This window comes from Dermacentor silvarum, chromosome 4 (genome assembly GCF_013339745.2).
Source record: "Dermacentor silvarum isolate Dsil-2018 chromosome 4, BIME_Dsil_1.4, whole genome shotgun sequence".
NCBI classification, from domain to species: domain Eukaryota; kingdom Metazoa; phylum Arthropoda; class Arachnida; order Ixodida; family Ixodidae; genus Dermacentor; species Dermacentor silvarum.
Genome location: NC_051157.2, coordinates 96,554,320 through 96,576,772, shown reverse-complemented (window position 1 = coordinate 96,576,772; position 22,453 = coordinate 96,554,320). Strand labels below are relative to the sequence as shown.

At 47.8% G+C, this 22,453-nt stretch overlaps 1 protein-coding gene across 3 annotated transcripts in view; it reads left to right on the top strand.

Annotated features, from left to right (window-relative positions):
• The window catches only part of LOC119450391 (leucine-rich repeat-containing G-protein coupled receptor 5-like), a 151,313-nt gene that overhangs the window by 123,964 nt on the left and 4,896 nt on the right, over positions 1-22,453 (top strand). For 2 of the 3 annotated variants that reach the window (XM_049665846.1, XM_037713826.2), the window contains 14 exons: positions 4,107-4,178; positions 5,231-5,377; positions 6,478-6,549; positions 6,837-6,908; positions 7,000-7,068; positions 7,495-7,638; positions 8,505-8,645; positions 11,457-11,522; positions 12,111-12,254; positions 12,647-12,718; positions 14,250-14,548; positions 16,703-16,879; positions 18,370-18,608; positions 19,269-21,589. In XM_049665846.1, the coding sequence (XP_049521803.1) occupies positions 4,107-4,178; positions 5,231-5,377; positions 6,478-6,549; positions 6,837-6,908; positions 7,000-7,068; positions 7,495-7,638; positions 8,505-8,645; positions 11,457-11,522; positions 12,111-12,254; positions 12,647-12,718; positions 14,250-14,548; positions 16,703-16,879; positions 18,370-18,608; positions 19,269-21,512 (3,958 nt within the window). In that variant the 3' untranslated portion in view covers positions 21,513-21,589. The remainder of the gene's footprint in view (positions 1-4,106; positions 4,179-5,230; positions 5,378-6,477; positions 6,550-6,836; positions 6,909-6,999; positions 7,069-7,494; positions 7,639-8,504; positions 8,646-11,456; positions 11,523-12,110; positions 12,255-12,646; positions 12,719-14,249; positions 14,549-16,702; positions 16,880-18,369; positions 18,609-19,268; positions 21,590-22,453) is intronic. The other variant, XM_049665847.1, reaches the window with a different exon arrangement.

Sequence of the window (22,453 nt, the reverse complement as noted above, 5' to 3'; positions counted from 1 at the left end):
TGGACTAAAAGCTACATACGTAGCTTGACCTGACCCAAAAGACTAGGCAAGGCAATAGTACAGCAAACAGTGTGCGCACATGTACAATAATTCAGATATATTGCTAGCTATCGCTGGAATTCCTCATGGACGAAATAGCTATGAACAGAAAGACAAAGAATATGTCCGTCGCGGCGAGTTAACAGAATTGGAAAAAGTTTTAACAGAATGCATTTTAAACAACACTACAATAGCAAGACTAGCTATACAAAACAACGCAACACCAGCTATACAATATAGCATGAGACTGAATTTTACAAGATTGACATTTGCCAAGAAAACGAAACAGGTTTTACATTATATACTCAGAACCATACACAACGGCAGTATAATAATCACATCAGATACATGACAAGCGAACAAAGTATGAGCTAAGTTCTTTCTTACTGAAATTATCGACATTTCTGTATTTCTTCAAAGTGAATGGTAGGTTATGTATTAACGACTGATGCTTATAGAGTGTTCTGAAGTATGGAATTGACCATATCTCAGGATTTCTTGTGTTCGCATTAATGCGACGACGATCTAAGGAGGCTAATTGTTTTATGTAGTTCCAAGCTAATTCTGATATGGATGGCCTAATGGATGGTCAAAACGCCGAATTGAAAAATTAACGTAATTACGCTAATTAACTTTTCAAATAATTATTTTACGGCACATCTTTCAATGTACGAATTGTAGCCGCTGAGTTCGCAAGGCATATCTACTTGGAACGAATTCTCAGGACTGAACCAGTTTCGATATATTAATTTTCAATGTGTCCGACGAAATGCACGGGTGTTCCAGTTAACTTTTTATGGAAAACGCTGTTTTATGCATTGAAGCACAAAAGTAACTGGCCTTAGCGCTAAAATAATGCAGTAGTATCGACACTGGTAATAGTGCAATCGCAATAGCGGTAACATGGAAATGGTTTGAGGAGCGGTTCTTTGTATAATTTATTTTTCATTGCGCGGAAACAATGTCCGTTTTTGTGGAAAAGAAAACAATTAGCGTAGCTTGCTTGCACTGGCGGCGCAATGCTAAAGAGACAGTGGAGCTGATAGGCACCTAGCTAGTCCTGGCTTTTGGGCTAGGCTAAGCATTACCAAGTCATCCCCAGCATTTCCCGAAATTTATTTATAATTTATTTAATATTGATGAATTATCGATTAGCTTTTGATTGACTATTGATTGTCTATCGCAAGATATTGGCCACGTATTTGGGCTAGGCTAAGCACTACCAAGTCATCCCCTAAATTTTCCGGAATTTATTGATAATTGATTAGCTATTGATTGGCTATCGATTGGCTATCGTAAGGTATTGACCACGTATTTGGGCTAGGCTAAGCACTACCAAGTCATCCCCAGCATTTTCTGGAATTTATTGATTATCGATCGATTATAGACTAGCTATTGATTGGCTATCAATTGCCTATCGATGACAGAATAAGTTTAAGTAGTCCCCACCATTCTTAACTAGACTTATCCAGGCTCAGCTTCGTTATTTCACAGGTGTATGTGCCGTTGCGCTTGGACCCTTTCTGCACTGCTGCCAGGATCGGCCCACATTTTTGGATTCAGCAGACACATTACCCCCTGCTGAAACAGCCCCGCGGTTTAAAATGAGAACTTCATCTGTTTTGCTATTTTCTTTGATAAGATATACAGTCATCTTGCACGTGTCACTTCATCATCATCATCAGCCTATTTTATGTCCACTGCAGGACGAAGTCCTCTCCCGGCGATCTCCAATTACCCCTGTCTTGCGCCAGCGTATTCCAACTTTTAACGTCATCATTTCTGTTCCATTTCTTAACGTCATCATCCCATCTGGTTTTCTGCCGACCTCGACTGCGCTTACCTTCTCTTGGTATCCATTCTGTAACCCTATAGATGGTCCACCGGTTATCCATCCTACGCATTACATGGCCTGCCCAGCTCCATTTCTTCCGCTTAATGTCAACTAGAATATCGGCTATCCCCGTTTGTTCTCTGATCCACACCGCTCTCTTCCTGTCTCTTAACGTTAGTCCTAAGATTTTTCGTTCCACTGCTCTTTGTGCGGTCCTTAACTTGTTCTCGAGCTTCTTTGTTAACCTCCAAGTTTCTGCCCCATATGTTAGCACCGGTAGAATGCAATGCAATGACTCCGTGATCAGGGTCCCCCAATTACTCACAGGGGACCCTGATCACGAGAAAGAAATTTACAGAAGAATAAAACTTGGGTTGGAGTGCATACGGCAGGCATTGCCAAATCCTGACTGGGAGCTTACCACTGTCGTTGAAAAGAAAAGTGTCACTTCAGCTTGGCACATAATGCATTGAACCATGCAATGCATAACGGTCGCGTGTGCTCGAAGGCCTACTTAGGCCCTTTAATGAGCAGGCCCGAGTCTGACCCGGGCCCGTGGCTTCAAGCCCGAGTCTGGCCCGGGCCCGAGGCCTCAAGCCCGAGCCCGCCGACAAACGCTTCGGACGGCCCGGGCCCGTGCAGTGCTCTACGGGGAACGTTCCACCTCCACCACAATGTTAAGCGAAGGACGAGTCAATTAAACGAGAAACTATTTACAGATTATATGTACAGCAGCGATTGTAGCGCTGACCAGTTGGATTCACAGCGCGAGCCCAGTTCGTTCTTCCTCCTCTTTGCTCGAGTGATGGCGCCCGCGCGCCTCGTTCAAACGGCCAAATACAACACGGGTGTAGCAATATACTCTTCGTAACACACTGATCTGTCGTATGTGAAATAATGCAGCACAAATTTGTATCACGAAGCCATAATTGAAAAAAAGCAACTGTTCCCAGTGTGCAGTACACGTAGATTCATTATGGCGGTCATTAAGGCGCTTCGGTATACCGGTTTCACGCTGAATTGTGTCTATGCGTGATATGCAGCGAGAAGATAGAGATTCGATGTACTTTTATTGCGATAGCAATTATATGGACACTTCAACCGGATTTCTGCCGTCGCCGTCGTCGTCGCCGTCGCCGTTGCCGTGAGGTTCCCTATAGATAAAATCTTCGCCGCGCCCCGTATGCCCGAGCGGAAGCGTGCGGGGACGCGCGCTATCACGGAGAGCGAACGCACTCAATCACCCACGCGCAAGCAAGGAAGCGGGAAGCCAGCGCCGGAGGGAGCGCGGGGGGGGGGGGGGGGGGGGGCGCACTTCTACGCTGCCAACAACCGCGCTCGTCGCTCGCCTCTTATCTCCGCACGGCTCTGACCTTTACGCGCCGTGCATTCGCCGCTCAGTTTCCGTTGAAGCGATACACCGCACGTACCTTCGCCCGCTGCGGCGTATGGGCTCGCTGCCAGCGTTTTGACAGCCGTTGTCTGCAGTCATTCAGTGTGATCTATTCATGTTTGTTTGTGCGCGCTCACACCACGCTTGTTCATTCAGTTAGTAATAGTCGGGCGACATTTTCCAACGCACGCTACACATGCAATGCTGCCCGGATCGGCAGTGCAGCACTACAGGTGTGTCCCTTCGCACGCGCTGCCCACGGGAAGCGCTTCTCATCAACACCACCGTTTCACACGCGCCTTCTCGTGGTCATCGAGTCTCTCTTCATGTCGGTCTACTTACGCCGCAGCACACCTGCTTACTTAATCAGCTCATGTTTGCTACAATTCATATTGCTACCAAAGCCGCTCACCTTACTTCGTATGACATTGCTGTGTTGCTATCGCATTCATTGCTTCGCCCTTAGGGCTAAACTGTGACATTTTTTTGTTTTGTTTTTCGGAGCTGCTGTGCTCAGTTCATTGTTATTGTTTGATTGCTGGTCTGATAGGTCTGATACCGAGTCTACTTTGAAAACTAGACGGTACCGTATGTAAGTAGTCGCTGGTACATTGTGTTTTCGGTGGCTGCACGTATTTATTATATGGTACAAATGCAAAACCTGGCAATTTAAACGACATTTGTCAGTACAGAAGTGGAAAGAGGACGCAACATGTACCGGCCATGTGCCATGACAAGTTTGTTATGGGATGTTTCACATGTCGGCCACTTGAGTTAACCCTACTTTGTTGCTTCGTGCTCTCTAATATCTATGCACTTTGCTTTATCGACGTCGCGCAGGTCACTGGAGGCCAACAACTTCACGAAGATTCCGTGGGACGCCCTCAGAGAACTGCCGGCACTGGAAACATTGTAAGCTTCGAGAAAACGAACTCACGCACTTCTTGCACCCTCGTTAGCTCTCGTAATGAGCCCAGGTTCATATGCACTTCTGTATACAGCTGGTGACGTAACATTAACCGGTGCGTGCATTTACGTGCCCCTAGAGCTCTACGCGGCCACTGCGAATTGGGGTGTGCGCTACGCAGTGTTTGTAAAAAAAGCTCGAAAAGAAGTTTCACAAGGAGGGGTCGGAAGCTACTTGCATTGTTGTTTTCTTAAAGAATATATCGGCGAGACGGCGTTATGCGTTCTTTTAGTAATAGTTAACTTTCTCCGCTGGAATCGCTCTGTATGTTTGAACCTGCTACGTCAGTTTAGCTGCAGCCGTGGTGAAGAAAAGAATGGGTACAGCCCTTTGTAATCCTGTATGCTTGGGTTAATAAATTTCCTGAACAGCGCTATGCATGCTGTTACAGGCATCGTAAGGCACCGAATGCACGAATGTGATTTACAAGAACATATTGGTAGCCTAGTTGATGCAACTGTGTTATTGTCTGCCCCCCCCCCTCCCCCAAAAAAAGACAAAAAAAAATGGCCACCACCAAACTAGGACACATAGACAGGACATTGACATGTCATTTTGTCCTTTTGTGGTTGTGTTTCTTTCGCACAAGCAATCATTCTAATGGATGGGAAAGACAACACGGGAATGGTTTGAAATGGCCCATCTTCCAGCGTGTAAAGCGACAGCGCAGGATAGAGTCACAGGATGGCAGCATAAATACATGTAATTCATACTTACTCATAAAATACATATTTAGCGTAGGCTTCATCAAAAATCAGACTCAGCCTGGCTCACCCGGGCTCAATCACCAAGATCAGACTGGACCTCGCTTACTCGGACTCAAGTTTAACAGAAATAAGAGTAAGTCACGCTCAACCAAACCAAGACTCGCTAAAATCAGCCTCCTCCGCTTTCACTCATACTAACACTCACGGGTGAGTCTGAGTGAGTCGACTGATGAATGTGTTTGCCTTCTAATGGGTAGCGCATAAGCGTCTTACGTCTTGTCGATTCGCAGGCACCTCAACAGGAACCGCTTGACGGAGGTGCCCCCGCCGGCGGAGCCGTCCTTCCACCGAAGGCTGCGCAAGGTGTGGCTAGACAGTAACCAGCTGTCGCGAGTGCCCGTCCAGTGCATTCAGTCCCTTCCCAGACTGGAAGCCTTGTAAGTGCTCTGCTTCGGCCAGCGATTGGTTGTTTTGCGCAGTGATAAGCATCACGGAGTTCCCGGTTAAAGCAAAGCAATACGTACATGTCGACACAGTAGCGTCTAAAGACAAATTCATGAGAAAGACCATAGTTATACAGCGAGCGCTGACTACAAACTAGCACGCTGTTGTGTTAACGTGTTCAGCTCTTTTCAAGTTGCCCTGTGGTCACCTTTGGGGGCGTAACTTCTATACAGCAAGGGAAGCAAATGAAGAACGAATGAGCGAAAGAAACAGAAATAAAAAAAGAAAGAAAGAGAGAAAGAAAAGAACGAAAGAAAGGGAAATAATTTTCAACATGTGCGACTGGTGTGAGCATGTGAGCATAGAGAAAGACACAATTACCGCTAACAAGAAATGTGAAATGCGACAGCAGCAGGTGAATTTAAAAAAATTGTGTAAGCATTTGACGTAAAAAAAAAAAACCCTTTGCGGTGTACGTGTGTATGGATGTTATCGCATTGCCTCAAGACAAGTTTCATACTGCTGCCATCTCAACAAAGAATAAGGAAGGGCCGCATTTTCTTTGTAGCTAGAGCTGCAAATGGGCTACAAAGCGTGGCTATTTCTCCTTACGACAATATAGTGCACAAACTTACTTGCGCTAGCTTGCAAACGACTACGAAAAATTATTTGAATCAAAGCGTTTGCCACGTTGTATTGCTCAAGCCAGTTCGGCCCTAGTCATTGTTCGATACACCGACCTAGACAGCAACATATTCCAAATACATCAGAGGTGGTGATAGCGCTAGAAGACATGGTCAAGAACGAGAGAACAGGACGTGTCTTGTCCGTGTCTTCTAGCGCTATGACCACCTCTAATGTATATAACCAACTAGCCCAAAAAGCCATACTTGTATATTCCCAATAGTTGAGCCATAAATAAAAACGCTAAAATCTAGCAATACTTGCCATGCTATGACCAGCTCAGAATTGTGTCGCTCATAAGGTCGGCATGGTCACAAAGGCTTGTGATAGCGCAAATTGTCATTAACAGTTGATTTTAACGTGTAACTAACGTTCATTTCTCCGCCGCCCTGTCTTTTTTTTTGTGCAGAGGTCTGGGAGAGAATCTCATCAAGGAGCTGAAGTCGCACGCATTCGGGAATGCGTCGCGCCTAGAAGTGCTGTAAGTGTGCATCCTTACGGCGCGCGCACTTTAATATAGGCTAGGAGCTCTCAGATATGTGTGCGTCTGTTTTTTCAGATACGGAGCTACATTGCGTTTTTTTTCAGATCGGGAGCTGTGTTATCTGTAGCATTGTACTAAAAGTGCCCAAACGAAAATGCCATTTTATAATGAACACGCGGCAGCAACTGAGGAAGACCGATCTCGCATGATTGCTTACCATGATCGTCACGTAGTTGTGCAAAAAAATGCATTGTGCATGTTCTTGCTTCGTCCGTCACTTGCAGAATCCTCCGAAAGAATCATATCAGCGACATCGATCCTCGCGCTTTTCATGGCTTGCGGTCTTTGCAGGCGATGTGAGTTGCCCTCTTCGTGCTCATTCGATGTTGCAATTTTGTACTTCAGAAATGACGTATCATACACGCTTTCTTGCATTCATTCTTGCAGAGATCTTAGCCACAACAAGCTGACTCATCTGCCCATTGCTCTGTCTTCATTAACCATGCTCAAAGAACTGTAAGTGGCATATTGATGCTTTTGACCTTTTCATTTAGATGTTTTTTTTTCTGTCACATATCTCATATAATGTTCGTTTTTACCGGTATCATGTTTTCTTGGTACCACAGATGATGCTTGGGCGATCCTTTAGCGAACAAATCTGCGTATGCGTCTACACATTCTATAAGCTTTCCGGAATTAGCTCTTCGGCGACATTGAAATCGTTAGGATATTGTAAGGTGAAAGGCAATTGCAAGAAACTTGCGCCCAAGGAGTTGGCGCGCTGCTAATGGTGGAACACAACTGGGTTAATCTCCAGCCAACCAAACTGTTCGTTCTAGTCCCCTCGTGAAGGATCAGTTTCAACTCTAGAACGATGCTTCCCCCAAACTCTGCTTGCACCTTTTAGAAGTGTGTGAACTGCATGTTCCTGTTTCTTTGCAGCATTATATCGGACAACCATATCCGTTTCCTTGGAGAGGATTCCTTTAGAAGCAATGGTGGCCTGACCCTACTCGAATTGGCCAACAATCCGCTGGAGTCCTTCGACCGGAAGACCTTTTCACGCCTGCCATATCTCAAAAGGCTGTGAGTGCATGCGCAGAATTTTGTGCAGCTGACGCAGCTTCCTCCTGAGTTAACTGCGTAGACGTGCTGCAGCACCTGACTTCACGTTTTCTTAAGTTTAGCTACTGTTGAAAGGCTAACGTCACTGCGCACAGTGTTTCTTCTGACAAGAATAACTAATTACTCAAACTACTGAACATTTAACCGTTTCTCTTCTTAATCAGCTACGGGATGCGTCGAAACTTTTTTTCTCCTTTGTGTAGCATTTAGAGCGCGATCATGCGTGCAGACCAGAGGGCACGTGACGTTACGGGATTATGGGGTATTTATTGAGGCCCAGAAAACTCCTACCTCTGGAAAGATATCATGAGCGTGAGAGTCGGCTCGTGTCACACGCAGTGTGGACATAGCGTAAGATATTAGTGACAAACGTTGTACATTATTACGTATGATAAAATGAAAGGCTGCAAGGATACTGCGGCATGTCGTGGTCGCTTAGTAGATATGTTGTTCAGGTTATGAGCATTAGAACCCGGGCTTGATCCCCGGCCGGTGCGTCCGTGTTCGAATGCCGACGAAATGAACACACACACAAAAAAAAAGAGAAGGCAGAAAGCATTCCGCTTGTGCATTGTGATTTGGGGGCGCATTAAATATTCCCGAATGGTTAAAATCATTCCAGAGCCCTTTTCCCTCCCCTTCCGCCTCCAATTTCGGTGTGTCCTTTATCCCATGTGTTGCTATAAAATTTTAAACATCATATCAGTCGGGATTCTTGACGTCTGAAACGATTACTTTGTACTTATATAGTTGCAAGTTTTCGATGCTTATTTTGATGTATCATTTCCTGTGTCCACGCGTGACTCTCCTCCTGGTTTGTGCGGCAGATTGGTGAAAGAAGCTCGGGCGCTGGAACACTTCCCGGACCTGAACGGCACCCACTCGCTGGAGCAGATTCGCCTGAGCAGAGCACGCTTGAGCTCGATACCCAACGACCTTTGCCGCGCTGTCCCGAAGCTCAAGATACTGTGAGCGCTCTCTGCTTTTCATGAACTTTCTGTCGATTTATATTGTCTCATGCTGTTTGTGACAGCTCCGATATTGCGTTTAACCGAACGCCTGCAGTGCAGCAAAACGAACGGAATGTGTTGAGGTGGCTGAGGAGTGCGCCTAAATATTTGGGACCGAATTCACGAAGCTTTTTTTTTTTCGTAAGAATCCGTTTGCTTTGTCCGCCCGCCTTCGCGATTGACATACAAAGCCCCAGTATTGGTTGGATTTTTTCTTACGAATAATTTTATCGTAGAAGTATTGATGCATTGCAATCGCATTGCACGGTTTAGTTGTACGGCTCGATTACATTCTAAGATCATCGCCTGTAGCACGGCCATATCAAAGTGCGGGCAGCAAACAACGTCCATTAGCTGGAATAGTGAGGCGACTATGCGTGGGGGCTTACCGCCTTAGGATCCCAGGGCCTGTGGGTGAATTATACGTGTAAGCTAGAGCCTACTTGACGTTTTACAGCTACTTGTGTCTATGAATGCGCAAACATTTGGGCGAAACTATGAGTGTGATTGCTGCTTTATGTGCCTCGAATGACCGCTGCCTCCCTATTCGATATATACTTTGCTGAATTGGTTCAACACGTGCAACCCTTGAACTCGCTGTGTGTGACTGTCATCGCTACAGTGTACAGAGACGACCGCTCGCGACTACGCTAGCTTGCTTTGTTCGCAGTCCATTATCAGAGTGAACCATCTTGAAATGCCGACGTCATAAGCCATCGCAGCAGATGGCGACGAATTCTCTGCTACAGCTTTTAGATAAGACAGACCTGTACAAATGCATTTAGCCTTAATTGATGTTCATTGTGCCGCACGCGATCCTGTGCTGTGATAGTGCACAGTGATCGCGACCGGCTGTGATCATGTATCTGTGTTCTCTGCCTCTCTCTATGGTCTAACCTCATTTCATTTCTCCTTTCTTTCGTCCCTATCCTGTTGAAAATGTGAGAGTCCAATTTATTTTCATTACCTTCGCATCTGCGTTCGCATTAGCCACTGGCGTTGATAATGTTACGTTTACACCACTCGCCCGGAACACCTGGGCACCAGCGCCCGCCAGTGCATGCGGTGAAGTGGTGTAACTGCAAATTCGGGCAGTGATGCAGTTGACCGCGTTCTAATGAAATTAAGGAAAAGGTGGAGGAGCAGGACTGGGCGATGCTCGCTGCAAGTTTATAATATTCCGCCTCAGTTACGCCACCTCCAGTGTAAGGGGAAAGATTAATGTCTCCGAACAACAGACCACAAGCGCTTTTGCAGTCGTATGGCGACGTCAGTGACAAGCAACATTAATTTGATTGCTTTCTTCAAGATAAACGGGCTTTTCACAGCAGCGTATTGATATGCCAGGCACGATCGCATAGGTGGGATTTTAGTGTTATTAGTGGTGTATTTTGTCCTTTAGAGGTAGCTTTAGCTCGTGAGCTCCTATCTTTATACATGGGAACGAAGAAATGTTTTTCTCGACAACGGCTGTACGGATTTACCTGACCTATTTAAATTCGATTAGTATTAGCATACTTCATGCTAATACTTATGTATTAGCATGATCTAGCCGATCTAGCATGATCTAATAATGTATCTAGCCGTTTTCCGGCCAACTCGGGTCACTGGGTGGTTCGTGGTTGGTCTCAAGGGTTGAGTGACATTTGGCTAATTTTTTTTTCTCGGTCAGATTGCGTAGTCACTGTCAAGTGACTACGCAATCTGACCGAGAAAAAAAAAAAGAACTGCGAACACTTAGTTTTCGTCGAGCAGCATCGAGGAAGAAGCAACGAGAATAATAACGATGCCGCTGTCAATCGTGTTTTGTGGGCGGGTTCCTGCGGAGTGTTGGCGTCGCGTGTGAAGTGTTGGCTTCTCCGCAGCGCACTGGAGCCCGTTTTGACCATGTGATGACTCTCGGCGAATAGCGGTGTTAGAATCGCTGGATGCGGTGCGAGTGCTGCGCGGAAAACAGTGGCGATACTCTTGACTCCCGTAGCCTATACAGTAACTCTAGTGGGAACCGCTAGGGCATTGCATAGCCTATTGCATTGCATTGCATTGCATAGAACCGCTAGGATATTGCATTATCCCGTTTCAGATCCTCTAACAGATGTAGTTTACAGAACTATGGTATCTGTTTATCGTGCGGAGTTACGATTGGTTACACTTAGTGCAGCGATAACCGACTGTATTGAATATACTCGATATATTTCTTTCAAAACGTATCGTGGGATGTAGTCCTATATAGGAATATACGAAGCGTCATTGTTTTTCTTGAGGTCTGTTCTCGAGGAGAGAAATTAAACTTACAACGCGCAGCGTATTTTCCCATTCATATCGGTAGTGCTTTTTAATCATACATGGGAGGATCATGGCGTCAGTTTGTTTTGCATTCCGCTTTTCACATCGGATTAATGCACAACAATAAAACTATCGCCTAACATCATGATTAGCAGTATCTTTGTTGTAAATAATTTCACGCTCATAAGAGTATTTATAACGTACCGTGTGCAAGTCAATAATGTCGTCTTATGTGATCAATGTCACCACTTTACTAGGGCTATTCACTATTATACTAGACTTCGCACGTTACGCTCTTTGATGCTGTGTGCACGATGTAACTAGTAGTAAATGCAGACCTCCTTCTTCTGAACATTGTTCTGAACGTAGAATGATTACTTATCTCCACATACCTAAATTGTTCTTAGTATATTGAAGTGACAATACGTGGAAACTGGCTCAATCTTTGTTTCATTCCTGCTCTGTCTTTCAATCTCGTTGCAGCTACCTCATGTCCAATCATCTCAGGCAGGTTCCTAATTTGACCGACTGCTCGGAGCTACTCATCCTGTAAGTCTGGTCATTAAATTGACAACTACCATCCGTTATCTGCTTACAAATTCCGGGCCTTTTTAAAACCTATTTCCACCCTTACCGGCCGAATTCTGAGCATTATCTTCAGCCCTTGGATCATCTGTAGTGATAGACACAACACACCTTAATGCTAGAACAAGGCTTGGTAAACATGCAAAGACCCAAGGCAACAACGATAGCATTCGTGTAGCAGCAGTGGCACCAGGGGTTTAAGGGGTATGGTTAAGTGTAAAGCTAATGATTTCGTGGTGTGAATACCGTGCACATCTCTACGTCCTGACAAACCTTTCGACGTCGCTGCCACGTGCGAAATCAGAACAAGTCCTCTTTCTGCACACAGCCGTGGCTTGTTTGTCACGTTTTGTGGTTCGTCTTTTTTGCCAAATCAAAACAAATAAAATCTGAAATAACGTGAAAAATATGCTTCTTCTCTTTCGTTTCTGCGTTTCTTTACCATAATTACATATAGGTGCCCATCACTACACCTGAGACATTATCTCCTTTTTTTTTGTCGAAACACCCAGTCACACAATCATTTTGTCTTTTTCCCTGTCGGTTTCTAAGGGACCTGACGTACAACCGCATCGAATCCCTGGATGGCTCGCCATTCCTGTCGCTCAAGAAGCTTCGCGATCTTAACCTTGGCAACAACCTCATCCGCCGCATAGGGGACACTGCCTTCCACGGGCTCGCATCTCTGCAAGTGCTGTGAGTAACGAGCTGATTCTTTTTCTCCTTGCATGACTTTCTCAGTCACAAACCATCAGGATAACCTTGATGGCTGGGAAAAAAAAGAAAAAAAAAACCTGCAGGTAATTGCTTGCAGGTGATTCTCGGGAGAAGGGTTTAGAACAATCTTTTACTATTTCTGTGCTCTTGTGTGGAAGAAATTACTGAAGCATCTTTTTGACACTAAGACCATAACGCTGCGGGCTGTGCCATGAATAATTGGCATAGTCTCCACCCACTATTCGTTTCTTGACTAGAATGTGTTCAGGTATTCGCCAAACATTCCCTGCTGGCAATCAGCTATTATCTCAGTAGACAGCGTGAAGATCCTATGAGCCGACGTCTTTCTCTTATCATCTGTTCTCTTACAGGGCACTGCAGAAAAATGGCATCAGGGAAATTCATCCGGACTCATTTGTTCCCACCGCGAAACTTCAAGATCTGTAAGTATGAGACCTGTGAGGGCTATAACAAATAGGAATATAGTTGTTCACATTCAAAGGAGCGTTAGTGTTCGAAAAAAAAAAATCAGCTCGTTTGTACAACAACTTGCTGTGCTCACATCGAAGAATTCTTGGCTAACAACCACTTGCTTCTTCTGGCGTCGCGCCTCATGTATCAGGATATTCGTATAACAGGCGGGAAAATTGAATAAACCGGTACCCGTTTAAAGTGTACTATGTAGGTATGCAAAATCTTACAGCGGGGTGTTGCCTGCATTTATTTGGACAAGTATTACTGCGCAAATTTCGCTTATGTGGCATTAGTCTCGACCACAACACGTTTTTTTTATTGTATCTGTACTTTAGTGTCGCCCAAGACATAAACGTGTCATAGTCACATGTCATGTCACCCAAATAGCCGGCAGTGTCCTACAGCTTACTCGCCCTCTTACATGCTGTGCGTGGCACTGTAACGTCAACAAAAGTATGGAAGTACGTCGTTGTCGTAGTCAGCAACGCTGCCAGAAATGCATTGGGATCTGTGTTTGGCGTCAGATGTGAAGTGGGCAGACTTATCGTATGTTTCGTGTCCTACTTTGTTTGGGGGCATCGTTTATTGGCCCTGTTTGCACTACAGCTCCCTGCATCAGTGCAGGTCTATGACTTCGCCGTTGGGCTATTGGTTTTGGAGGGTGCTGATTAGGCCGCCGTCTGCTGTCGTAAAATAAACTACTCCCGGGCTGGCATAGGCGAATTAAACCAGCTTTGCCTACAAAACACTGACGAAGTTCAAACCACGTGGTTTCGGAGCTGAAGGGAATGCAATGAAAGTGGCACATTTGACACATTGCTGATTACACGCTAGTGCGATATCAGACCTTTAGTGTTGCGGATAGTGTAGTTAAAGATCGCGGGTCAAATGCTGTAGCTTCCATACGTAAACTGTGTTCACATGTCATGATTCAGTTTCATAACAAAATCAGCTTAGTGCTCATATCGAGCGCATATTAGTGTGTAGTACACTGTTCGGTATGCCTGAAAACTTACAAGGGATACTGTGAGTGAAGCCCGTGGTATTAAACTTGTAGTCCTCGTTATGAATATGCGTAACGTAACAATCATGTGAAGCTTCATATGGTCGTTACTAACATTTGTAAAATTGTAGTAGCACACAGACTCTACTAATGCTCTACATAAAGCACCCTTCAACATTGCGTGAGTAACGTCTGCCGCTCACGGAACGCGGACGCTCTCGGCCGTAAAAGGGAATCTCCACACGAGAAATACTGTACGTCGACTTTGGCCATTCTTACGAAATACTAGACAGTTGTTGAAAATTCCGAGGTCCTTTGCTTAAGTTCCGTGATTCGCGTTATTTCTATTCCGCATCTCGAAATACTAAAAATTTTATATCATAGTTCAGCTCTTGCTTCAGCTCTCGCTTCAGTCAAGCGCGGACTCCTGCTTCTTTGGCGCTTCTCAGTTGAATGGCGTATGTCTAGTTTCTCACCGACTCCTTACCCTGGTCCAGGAACTTGGGGGACAACGCGTTCCCGGCGATGCCATACCGCGGCTTGCGCGGCTTGCATCGCCTCGTGACGTCGGGAAACCGCCACCTGCGCAGCTTTCCGCCCCCGGAGGCGTTTCCGCGCATCCAGAAGCTGTACCTCTCCTACTCGTACCACTGCTGCGCTTACCTGCAGTCGGTGGGTAGTGGGACGCCCGACGCACCCGTTGCCAAGGACGCCGTGCTATGGCTCAAGAAGGACGACATCGACATGGACAAGTGGACCAGCCTCAGCAATGCCTCCGCATTGGACGTCTTTCCAGGTGCGAATATCATAGTCGACTCCTCCTGTTGTATTAAAGGCAGCTCCATCGCGGCGAGAACGCTGACCGTGGCATGCTTCTGGGCGCACCGATCACGAAATCGTTACATTGCAGCTCAAGAGTACAAGAGGCTAGGAAAAGGAAATACCACAAAGCGCTTCAATTTCTGCTAAACGTCTGCTGCATAAGATTAGAAACGTCAGAACCGCGCGTAACCGCGAATATGTCGCACCGAAAGTGCTGATGGTACGCCCTTTTACCAGAGTGCGTCTGGCATAGACGGCTGCAAAGAAAACTTTCTATTTGAAATTGAAAAAAAAAATGGTGCTTAGCCGCAGGTTTACATTATTGAGCGGACGGTTTGATCGACTTCCCTAGAAATTTGCGCAAGCAACTTGCACAAAATACCCTCGAACTCAGATATGCATGAGAGTCGGCAACAATGATCAGCCGAATGCCATTCACCCTACCTCCTTCCTTTCGGTGTATGTCTGCACTGCTGTGCGGCGGGCGCGTGGTCCTTCATTGATGCACAACACTTTCTGTCCTGCGTGGTATTGGCTGATGGATAAATAGCAATATGCGTTCCACTATGATATTACTTTGAAAGAACTGTGCTGTGCGCTTTCTGCTTGCATGCTACGGACTTTAGTAAGATGCTTCTTGCTGCACATTATTGTCTAGTCTCTCGTGTGCTTCCGCAGTTACCGCAGTGCACTCTCAGTCACCAGTGCACACCAAGGCATGGATTGTGAACTACACTCAAGAATTAAATTATTGCTCACTGCGAGGCCTATGTTGTCCACCAATAGTCACCGTCATGAGATTTGCGCACAGTATCTTTTGTAGCTCTCTGTGCTCGCTACTTTCCTGTCAGAAACGCTATGTCATGATGATACGCGTATGGCGTCAATGACACGAAAAATACCGGGAGCGCAGCGTAAAAAAAAAAGAAAAGAAAAGGAAATTCACGCGACACAAAAGGCAATTTATTGCTGCTGGACAACGTAAGTCCCAAAGGAGGCAGAATTTTCATAGCATGCACCCTCACTGGTTTGTACCATCTGATTTCATCTCTTGCCCAATGACCACTTCGTTCCCTCAATTATTTGCCGCTGATTTTTCACGGCAAGAACCGTGCAGCCTTCGCTTTCGGCATAAATGAAATTGATCACCTTTTACTGACTTAACCACTTAACCGCTTACGATACTGCTTCTAGCAGTGTCGTGACAGCGTTGATATCCGTTGCATCGAAGGCAAATGGCGGAAAGTGACACCAACGTACTTCCTCTCTGTAGGCAGACCGGGAATGTGCGACCCTCTCCCGCGTTGTAGGTAGTTACGGGACTTAGAATTGCGTTTGTTTTCTTCGGCACAACGAACGCTTTCGCATTGGATTGCGTAGCACGAGACGTTTTTTGGCCCTAATACTTGATTATTGCGATAGAAATTATATGGACGCTTCAGGGGCATTTCTGTCGTCTTCGGTGACGCCGTCGCCGTGATGTTCCGTACAAAGTCCAAGGGCAATAACATCGTCGCCGTATGCCGTGTGCTGTATGTGCCAGTGGAAGCGTGTGAGGGTAAGTCGACGATAGCGGCTGAATCTCGCTCGCGCGAGATTCAGCCGCTATCGTTGACTCACCTTCACCCGCTATCTTCCGTCGCGCGCAAGGCACCGGGGGTAGAGGAGCGTCATCGTTCTACTCCGGCTGCTGCTGCGTATGACGCGGCCGCGCGGGCCCTATCTTGAAAGCGATCTGCGTTGGGGGCAGAGTGCTCCGACTGCTGATAGCCTCGTTTGCGCTGTGTTTTCACCGCTTAGTTCGCGTGGAAGAGAAGCAGTACGAAGGTCAATTCGCTCGCTGTTGCTGCGCGCTTCCTCACTCCAGCGTTTTGACAGCCAATTTCCGTGGTCGTCGAGTGAGAAGTGTTCATATTTGCCTGTGCGCGCGTGACACCATGCTTGTTAATTGAATTAGTAGTCGAATGTTTACAAGTTTACATGGCCGATCAAACGAATATCCTTACTTCGTATACTTGTCTACTAATTTGCTATCGCCATCGATGCTTCGCCTTTCACGCGAACTGCGTCTTTTTGTATGTGAGGATATTCTCTAAGATAACGTAGTATTTCTTTCGACTATTCGCAGATAACATCACGTCAAAGTTCCAAGAGTTTACTCACCAACTAATCAAGGTCTTCGGCCAGGACTACATCATTCCTGACAACCTGGCCCAGTACTACGGCGAATACTTGGAGGACTACAAAGCCCTCTATACAAGCGACGAGGAATTCCAGTACCCCGTGCAGTGCATTCCACTACCAAGTAGGTGATTTCGCTGCTTCGTGTCATTTTTGTATAAGCAACCTTGTGCACTAAAGATGCACCTCATGTAACCCTTGGATCCACGCACCGCACAACTGTTTAGTTAACTCGCACTGTTTTGTAGTACTTCATACTAGATGGGTAGATGCTGTTGTCATGTGGTCGGTGACAGGGTTTCAGTCAGCGGTGTGGCGCTACGCGCAAGCGTCATGTGACGTACCAAGAAAACACTGCACGCCTGTTTCGTCCCATTATACGAATATTCAGGAATAGCAGTGTAACAACAACAACAACAAAAAACGGTTGTCTTCACGATATGGCGCGAAAAACCGCAGGTTACGTTTTTCCACCGAGCTTCCCTACAATACACGCGGTTGATTTATCGAATTGGTTCTCGGCACATTGGCTGTTTACCGCCGCCGCCGCCGATTTTACCACCACGGCTTGACGTAGGCTTTATCCTATTAACTGCGTAGCTTTTTAAGCTTTTCGTTTCCCCGCGTAGCGTTCCCAAAAATTCGCCTAGCGAAGACGCCGCTGTGCGTTGCCTAGCAACCACCTGCCACAGCTACGCCTCGCGTCTCCTATCTCCGGCAACGCTCCTCCGCCGCCGCGCTAGCGATGACGTCACTGCGCGTTGCATAGCGCAGCTTGCAACACTGACACCGCGTCCCAGCAGACCCGCTCCGTCAATGTGGCCGCCTAGCAATCACTTACCCAGCTTCGCCCATCCATGTCATTGCTTCGCGCTGCAATTCTTGCTTTGCTTAGTCATGACAACACTTTGTCAAGCTTGGTCATGACGTCACACTGATTATTAAGATCATGTCGCCGCGACGGCGACACACAAAACTCTCGTAGACTTCGCACTGATTAAATATAACATGGGACGGCCGAAGAAGTTCAAGACTCTCGAAGAAGAAGCCGCTCAGCTGGAAGCGCGTCGTACCGCCAGCGGAGAATGAATGCGGCGATTGCATGCTAATCCGGAGTATCGCACCAAAGCCGCTGCTGCTAAACAGCAACGAAGGGTCGAGGATCCTGATTGCCCGAGCCCGCGAAAGCGAGCGTAAGTGACTGAACCACCAGCAAAACTTAGCCTAGCAAAACTCAGCCGAGCCTAGCGAAACTGGAAGAAGCTAGGTGATCACCAGCTCCGCTGTTTCTCCAGCTTTGCACAACTTAGTGCACTCTGCGCTAATTTTTTGTTTCCTAGCCGTATGCCCAGGGAATCGAATAAAATTACGCCACCCCTCTTCTACTCCCTGCTCTGATGGGAAAACTCGCTCCAGCGTATAAAAACCACCACCGTAGGATATTCATCCAGTGTTTAGTGCTTATATAAGAATTTGGTGATATCAAACTCAGCGTAGCGTAAAAGATACGTTGGGCATTTACATGACTAAGGTCCCGCAAAGTTAATGCGTTTAACATATGTAAGACCTCATGCGCTATTGTAATATAAATCTTCCTGCCGTCTGTTCTCGCAGCCCCATTCATGCCATGCGAGGACCTGTTCGGCTGGTGGACGTTGCGCTGCGGCGTCTGGGTCGTATTCCTGCTCGCCATGCTTGGCAATGGTCTCGTCGTGATCGTGCTCTCGCTCGGCCGCTCCAAGATGGACGTGCCGCGGTTCCTTGTGTGCAACCTGGCGCTCGCCGACTTCTTCATGGGCATCTACTTGGGGTTCCTGGCCGTCGTCGACGCCTCTACCCTTGGCGAGTTCCGGGTGAGCATACTGCTTACGGCAACTTTTGGGCATTGGTTGTCGCGCGCGAGATAGTGGTTTCATTTTCGGTGTATTGCGATGCTTGTACGCAAATATGCTGGAAAACCAAAGTTTCGCGGCACGTCAGCATCGCTAGTTGTCATACTCGATCCTGACTCAGACGTCAATCAGAGTTTTCTGAATGTATATGCGGGTTTGTGTTTAGTTTGGCAGGAGAAACGTTATTGTCGACCTATAGCGCCCAAAAAAAGTTAATTCCTTGAACGCATTGTAGCGTGTCTGTTCTGATCGTATTGATTTCTTGATTGGTTGGCTGCACGCGCTCTTGATTCTCCTATGTGACACGTTAGAACAGGTAACGGCCATATAGCGTGCCTTCTTCCAGGCATGGATGAGGTAGGCAAAGCTTTTGTAAACAGTCATACGCATGTTGAACGTTATAGGCTAACCTTAACCAGCGGATAGCGCGTTCATACTGCTTTTACACTTTCCAAATTACATTATGTGCTTAGAAGGAGGCGTGCACATTGGAAACTTTCCATTTTCTCTCTTATAACTTAAAACATTTTTGTCTTGTTCGCTTGCTTTTGCTGTTCTTCTTTTATTGTGTATTGGTTATCTTGCTGTGTTCATAATCCCCTTCAATTCGAATGTGTGCAGGTATACGGCATTGGCTGGCAGATGTCTCCTGGCTGCCAAACGGCCGGATTCCTCGGCGTGCTCAGCTCAGAGCTTTCCGTGTACACGCTGTCTGTGATCACAATGGAACGAAACTACGCCATTACGCATGCCATGCACCTCAACAAGCGCTTATCGCTCAAGCACGCAGGGTACATAATGGGCTGCGGCTGGATCTTCGCGCTGGTCATGGCGGTGCTTCCATTGGTGGGCGTGAGTGACTACCGGAAGTTCGCTGTGTGCTTGCCGTTCGAAACAGAGGATTCGGCCACGTCTTTGGCTTACGTCGTCTTCCTCATACTCATCAACGGCGTCGCCTTCCTCATTCTCATGGGTTGCTACCTGAAGATGTACTGCGCCATCCGAGGCTCACAGGCGTGGAACTCCAATGACTCTCGGATCGCCAAGCGCATGGCGCTACTTGTTTTCACCGACTTCCTCTGCTGGGCGCCCATAGCGTTCTTCTCGCTCACTGCGGTGGCAGGGCTGCAGCTTGTCTCACTCGAGGAGGCCAAGGTGTTCACTATCTTCGTGCTTCCTCTCAACAGCTGCGCTAACCCATTCCTCTACGCCATATTCACGAAGCAGTTCAAACGCGACTGCGTCCTCATCTGCAAGCGCATCGAGGAGTCTCGTGTCACGCGGGGCATCGGCCGCTGCCGCCACAGCTCCAACTTCTCGAACCGGCACACCCTATTGGGCACCAACTCAGCGGGCGAGCGGCTCACGGACCAGCAGGCGCCCGGACCGCCGTGCCAATGTGGTCTGGCCAAGGGAACGACACGGGCAGCGCCCAGTGGCTGGAAGGCGTTCGCGCTTCGCTACCTCCTCTGCCGGGACCCCGACGCCCTTCAGACGGACGTCGACGGATACAACTACGCGCTGGCACGAATCCAGCGCACCATGGAACGCGGTGGACAGCGTGCGTCCAGCATTTCGAGCGAGAACTTCTCGTCGCGCTCGGACAGCTGGCGTCAAGGCAGCATCCCGCTGCGGCTGCTGGGCGGCCGCGGAGGCGCCTCCTGGGCCGTGGTTGGCCGCAAGCCATCCCAGGACTCGAGCCTGTCCTGCAGCAGGCCGGACTCTTCGACCTCCACCGTGCGCATGTCGCGGTCGTCTGTCAGTAGCGACGGGACGGCGCGTGGTCCGCCCGTGACTAGGGCGGCCGGCGCTGAACCCGGTCGGCTTCTGAGGGCCTCGACGCGCGACAAGCCACAGCTCTGCCGGCAGCTGGCCGTGGACGACTCGGCTAGGGCCGGTGCCGCGCCACCGCCCCGCTCGCCGCCGTACGCGCAACGACGGAGGAGCGATAACCTGTGTCCCGCTTGCTGCCGGAAAGAGGCCTCGCTGCCTTTCAAGAGCAAGGAGTTCGAGGAAAAGTTCAACTGCTTCTACAACCGGCTTGCCGAAACCAGCCACGAGGACAGCAGTGAGCTGTCCAAGGAGGAGCACGTCGTGCTCTCCACCGATCAGTCGGAGCCGCGTAACTCTGTCAAGGACGACACGACGAACACGTCGCTGCAGAGCGAGTCCGGCCCTAGCGGCGTTGTTCAACCGGGTACCTCGAAAGCGTCGTGCGACTCGCCGGAACAGCAGCAGCAGCTACAACAACTGTCTTCGGTCTCCGAGGAGCCCCGAAAGAAGAAACGGGCACACGGCAAAAAGAAAATGCACATAAGCGTGGACGACATCAGCAACCAGGGGCGCAAGACCGCTCCGGGATACTACCAGACGGGCCGCAAAGTCGTGTCCGACAACTCCCTCAAGAAGATGTCGCTCAAGAACTTGCCCCAGTTCCTGCGTTCGCTGTCTAGTCACAGCCCGAAGGGCAAGTTGGAGACCAAGGAGCGCAAGCTGAAGGTGAGCAGCCAGAGCCACCTAAGGCCCAAGTCCTCTGAGAGCTTACCGTGCTCGAAGAGTGACACGCGCATCCACAACCAGGAAGGCAGCTTCCAGGAGTGGAGCCAGCTCGAACCCATTCCTCATGATGGCAGCGACGCCGACCGCTCGGACTCGAACTCGGAGAATGATGAAGTGTTCATCGAGTTCAGGGCGAGGAGCTCCTGCTGTGAGCTCGGGTCGAGGCAGGAATGCCGCGCCTTGCTTGCGCCGGAAGAGCCCAAAGTCGAAGATGCCGAAAAACCTGTCGAGGACCCACCGGCAGTGAGTGGTGCTGAAGGGTCTCCTGTCATGAGCAGCGCTACCACTGAAACAGAGGAGCACTGACTGCACACATTTTCGTATTATTGGGCACACCTGATGTGACGACGTTCGCCACAGCCACCGGATACCTCGTTGCACAGGTAAGGCGGTTGATTTCGCATTTTAGCAAAAGTCGCCCGACGTGGTAGACTTGTTTTAAGCGCCATATCAATGCTACTTTTTATTGCCATGTTAACGAAAGATAGTAGATGGGTATGAAGAAATACTCTGCTGCATGCAAATTTTAGATACACTCCTTGGCTTCTTTTTTTTTTGGTCTAGACACAGCTTGCTACAGAGATTTAAGCATTATCATACTGAGCGGCACACGTTTCCCATAGCACTCTCTGAGAACGTTGTCGCCTATGCCCTTAATCAGTCCGCAATGCTTGATTTCATCTTCACCTTGGTGACTTACTGCTCATGAAAAAACTTTGGCATGTGGAAAATGCGATTGTCTTTCGGCCGAACGTTTTTTCGTGGCTTCGTGGCTCCTTCTCTAAACCCGCAGCTGCAACATCTTACGTAACTAGAATACGTATCGTGTTTTATGTGCGCAGTACGTAGTTACGGTATATAGTACTGGCAATAGCTTTGTTCTTTATTCCAAACGTAGCTCGAACGGCTATCGTGTGCACCACCCTCGAAATTTTACTACAAAAACAAGATGTTAAAAATAAGCCTAGGAAAATAGGCACAGACGAGGCTTTAACGCTGCCCAGCCTTCTAAATGTCGGTAAGAACGGTCATTTAGCTGCCTATCAGGCGCTGCGAGAATCGGTTTTATGCGAATAATTTTGCAGGTAGCGATCATCATTCGTTCTGAAGACGCGAGTGGAAGTCTCACATTTCTAGAGACCAAGGCAAGATACTTAGCCATGAAAAAGAAGCTTTCTTATACAATCAGCATTATGCAATGCTCTGCGTTTCTACGTACGTGATTTAGTTCTGTAATTACTTTAAAC